The sequence below is a fragment of the Sitodiplosis mosellana genome, unplaced genomic scaffold, assembly GCF_009176505.1.
Source record: "Sitodiplosis mosellana isolate CC-2019 unplaced genomic scaffold, AAFC_SMos_1.0 Smas_scaffold_5614, whole genome shotgun sequence".
NCBI lineage: Eukaryota > Metazoa > Arthropoda > Insecta > Diptera > Cecidomyiidae > Sitodiplosis > Sitodiplosis mosellana.
Genome location: NW_022600856.1, coordinates 3,824 through 8,972, shown reverse-complemented (window position 1 = coordinate 8,972; position 5,149 = coordinate 3,824). Strand labels below are relative to the sequence as shown.

Below are 5,149 nucleotides of genomic sequence, written 5' to 3'. Positions count from 1 at the left end.
TTTGTTTTGCTTCAATGTTATCGTTCTTCATTTTCTTTATTTTTTGTTGTTGTTGTTTTTATTGTGTGAAACTATTAAGTAATTTAAAGTAAAAAAATTAATCACGAATCTTCATTTGCAATATTATTATGCTACGCTAATTTCTAAAACATTAAAATTAATATTTTCAATGAAAATTGCACGACGTACAATCCTACGTTGTTTTTTTTTTCTCTTGTTGTTATCATTTGTTGTTGTTGTTGTCTTTTTTGGAACATGAACAATTGTATAAAATATAAAACTGTGGAACAAAGTCAGCGCTGCTTAAACATAACTAACGCAATATCTCTAAAGTGCTCTAATGCTAACAAAGAAGAGAAAAAAAATAACAAACGAAAAATACTCATTCAAATTGACCACCGAATAAAGAAAGACAAGTACAATTAAGACTTTTCGAAGGCTTTTGTACATGATTGCATCAATTTATAGCCACAAACATAATCATTTACAAACATCTGTACCATAAACATAAATCGGCATTTAATGTTGACACACGAATTTAATGAAAATTATCGAATTGAAACCAATTAATTTCTAAGTTATCGAACTAGAAACAAAATGAAAAAAGGAAAAAAAACTCACTGAATCTAAACGATAAAGGAAAATACCGACCAATTCTAAGTTAAATTTTTTCAAGTATTTCTTCTAATAGAGATTTTGTGCTTCTTACTTTACAAATGCTATTAATTGATTATATCGAATTTCTTTTTGAATCTTATTTAGTTGTCTCTTTGTTTATTTTCTTGTCATTTTTGTCTAACACTAAACTCCACTAAAAGATTGCGTGTGTTGTTTTTTGTTTTGTTTTTTTTTTTTCATTCTTGTTGTCGTTATTTGTTCTCTGTTCATCTAAATTGTTTTTTTTTGTTTGGTTTTATTAATTTAAATATAATTTGTCATGGTCTTATATAGAATTAGATATAAATGTTAAATAGATCTTTTGAATTTTTTTTTATTTTGACGTCACATAACGATTTCGTTTGTGTGTGTGTGAGTTTAATTTGTGGTAATGTTTCGCATAGTTCATGAGACACAGAGATTGATTCGTTTAGTTATTGTTAATAGAATTTTTGTTGTTTAATTCTTGTTTTGTTTCTCGTAAATGGAGAAATTTTAAGTATTTTTTTTAGCTGTGTTTGTGTATTTTCAGTTAGCTCCCTATGGCATTTCTTTCGGTGTAGTATTAGTCAGGTTGCGGTTTGCCATAGGTTTGTATGTGTATGTGCATGTGAATTTGTCGTCAAGCCAGGCAGGCATATGTGGGGCCATGCAGCAACAAATTCACATGCATCAAATGGCAAATAGCAAATGGAACCTTATCAGCAAAAATTGCAATTGTTTAAAATAATTTATTCATGCATTTTGCCGCACTGAGCTTAAAAATGTAATGTAAATGTTGTTGTTTCGCTTTTTTTGGTTTGGTTTATTTTATTTTTTTTAATTCAAGGGCAACATGTTTTGCATTTAAGTCCTGGCGAAAAAATGTTTGAATAATTTATGAAATATTTGGTAATATTTTGTTTGTTTTGAATTAGAATAAAGTTCACAAATTTAATTATTTTTTTTTTAAATATATTCTCATCATTCAGGCATAGTTTTTGTAAGTTTTTTTTTTTCGTTTATTTATGTTTTTTGTTACAACATTAATAGATATGATTTTCAAAATGTCTCCACTACTATTTTTTGTTTTGTTTGCTTCACTTTGGAGCTGACGAAAAGAGAGAAACAGAGAGAGAGAGAAGAAAAGAATAAACAAGAAGATGAAATACTTATTGCAATAATTGTAAATGGGGATTTTACGGCACAATTACAATCTAAATGAAATATATATTGAAAGCAAATGAACCGAAAAGAAAGAGACAGTTGAACCGTTCTATTTCTCCGTCGGATATAGAGGGCGCGGAATGTGGTAAAATATCATGAAATATTCGGTAATCAGTTCATGCTGAAGGCATGTTGCATTTAACATTTGAATTTCAACAGCTCGAAATGATCATCTCTCCCGTTCCCGCTATAGAACTATAACTGATCCACTTTCCAGGCGCACTTCCGCAACAAATCTACAATCAAGACTCCTCTCAGGCCAATTGGCCAGATGGAGCTTTTGTTCATCGTTGTAATGACATTCTTTCTCTCAATTTTTTTTTGTTTGCTTGTTTGCTCTATTATCTCACACCATTTGAAATCTCTTCGAAAATGTTTCTCTATATTTTGTAATAAAGGAAATGTTTGTATTTATCACGATTTCCATTTTTTTTAATGTCAGAATAATTATCGACTATCACACATTTCTGTTGCTACTACAATTTATTTTTTATTTTTTTCTTGTTTTTATTCATTTCCTGCGTGAATATATTTGTTCCATTTGCAGCTAGTTTTTTTAATACAAAAGAGGAGGAAAAAAACAACCAAATCAAAATCAAATACACACAAACTATTTTGCTTTTGAAGTGTTGCTCTTTAAATTAGCGCAAGTATTTTAAATGCAATTTTGTTTTTTCGTTCAAAAAAGTAAATTACATTTCTTCTTCTTTTTTTTTAAATTTGTTTGATATGAAGAAATCAGACGGAGCATTTAATGTAGAAAAAGGGTGAGGCGGCGGAAATATGATGATACTGCTGATCAGTGCCATGCCACACGACAATATTGAAATTGAAATGGTAAAATCAGTTTTTCCCTCACTTTGGTCACAGTGATTCGATTCTCTCTCTTCATTCACTGTGGGCATCCTTAATTTTAAATTATCTAAATTTGAACACCTTTTTTTTCTTTAAATTAATGTATTTTTTCAATATAATGCGTGCTTTTTGTATATAGAACGATAGGATAAGGTTGAAATTGGTAGCAGCTTCAATTTTTTCTGTTTCGTTCAATGATTGTATTTTCAACGGAATTTTTTTTCTTCTGTTTGTTTCAAGTAAGATAAAGCACAATGCAAACACAAATCTAACGAGATGATAATCGGATTCATTGGTGAATACGCCAGAAATGGTGTATTCATTTCGATCTTCGTCCTAATTGCCTCAGACGAGCACAATGGACTTGGTTTGTATTTTCTTTTTTTTCATTTCCCACTTCGTACTCTAATCGGCAATGTATTAAAAATCTAGGCATGGTACAAATCAGTTCTACGTATTTCGTAGTCACAACTTCAAATGGCTTTGAATGATATGAATTGAATCTCTTGAGTGAGTTGGTATTTTTTTGTTATTTTCGTCGTGTAGGCGTGAATGGAAGAATAATAATCAGAAAAAATTATGCCATCAAATTTGCATAGGCTACAAAAGCATGGAAACAAATGAGATCTCATCATATGTGACAAAGCTGAAAATCAGAATCGATTTGATTTTTGCACCAGGAAAATGGGTGTCTTTGTCGCCCAGTGATTTGTGATGAAAGACGCAAAAGAGATGTGCTTTTTTTTCTCTCGCGTCATATGAAATTGATGGCATATTTTCCGTATTCGCCATGGATGTGGGTGTGTGTGTGTGTGTCTGTCTTTGGATGTGTTTTTGTATAGGCGTTTGACGTTCAGTATAAATTTAGATAGATTGCGCTAAAATAATATCAATCATTTTCCCGCGCACAATTTCACGTCATTGTAAACTTGGTTGATAATCTTTAATGTTTTCAGCCAAATCTTTAAACTTTAGTGTTCGCATTCAACGCTGTAGTCATTATTGAATAAAGGAAGGAGAGAGAGAGAGAGGGAGAGAGAGAGAGAGGGAGAGAGAGAGAGATTGAGAAAGAGATAGAAAGTGAATGATCTATTTTGCATGCTTTATATCCCCTGATCCTAATATTGCTTCAGTTTGGAAACCAAATTTTCCTCAACGAAATAAATAAAATGAAGTTTATGTATTCATGGCGTGGTATCGTTGGTTGTTCGCTTTAATATTTTGTTGTTGCTTTTTTGTTTTGTTCTTTTGTAGTTTCTGTACGCGCAATTGTTAGTATTTCTTTCTTCAACATTTTTTTTTTCAATGGGCACAATTTTTTCCATTTACACACGGATCCGAGCAGATTTTGGTGATAGTTGATTTTCTTAACTTTTGTTTTCTTTGCTACAATTGTTATTGTTCATCATTTTTAAGTGTTGTAGCCTATTTCTTGATTTGGAAGTCGTTTTGATTGTTTGGAGGTGGTGGGCTTGTATTTTATGATATTCACTATTCAATTTGTTGTGTTGTTCTTGTCTAATGTTTTTCTCCTTTTCTTTCACATTTCTTAACTTATTGAAAAAAAAACATCAACGAATATCCAATTTTTGCGATAGTTTGCTTTCATTTGCTATTATATTTGTTTGTGTGTAATTTTGAGTGGCGGGCAATGCGGGCAATGCCACTTCAATCGGTGTATTTACCTTTTCAGTTTTTTTCATTTATGTATGTCTTTCTTTCAAGTATGGTTGAAAATGTGTGCTGTTGTTGTTTTTTTTTATGGGTGATTTTCTGTGTGTATCCGTGGTTAAAATGTCATACCTAAGTAAATTTGGTGTTCGGGCTGTTTCGTTGATGGCTCTCGGTTATAAGTGTGTTCTGTTGTTGTTGCTGCTGTTCATTGCTGTGCTGCTGTTTGAATGGTTCGGTGTGTACATCAAATTTAAGTGAAGTAAGTACTGATGTAAGCAGCTCCTATGAGACCCAATACAGTCAAACATAACAGAATCATAATCTTCTTCTGCAATGTTCAAATGCGCGTGCGTATTCATCCATCGCGAACAGGATCCATTCCAACGGGTAGGAAGAGAAAAGGCAAAGAGATATTCGGATTATTGTCAATTTTTCGTTTCTTCTCACTAGTTCTAACTGATGGAGCACATTGGCTCCAGGCAATAAACGGACAAAAACAAAAGAAGAGACGATAAAAACAAAACAAATAAATGGCAATCGAAAGTTCAGTAGTTTTGTTTTTGGTTTTATTCAATAAATTTAATTGCTAATAATTTTTAAGAAAAAAATAAAATAAATGTATTCATGTATATGTATTATGCAAGTAAGATGTATATATATATTTATGTATATATATTAGCGTTTAGGTTAGTTTATGTATGAGTACTTTTTTTTGGTTGTTGTTGTTGTTGTTGTTGTTTTTGTTTTAAAGATCAAT

At 31.2% G+C, this 5,149-nt stretch overlaps 1 protein-coding gene across 1 annotated transcript; it reads right to left on the bottom strand.

Moving 5' to 3' along the window:
* Positions 1-6: 6 nt before the first annotated feature.
* LOC129572852 (syntaxin-1A-like) lies at positions 7-4,721 on the bottom strand (the record flags this gene model as incomplete). The annotated part of the gene is given in 1 exon segment (XM_055452958.1): positions 7-4,721. A coding segment is annotated over 1 exon segment (79 nt), but the record flags the coding sequence as incomplete, so codon positions are not given.
* Positions 4,722-5,149: the final 428 nt, after the last annotated feature.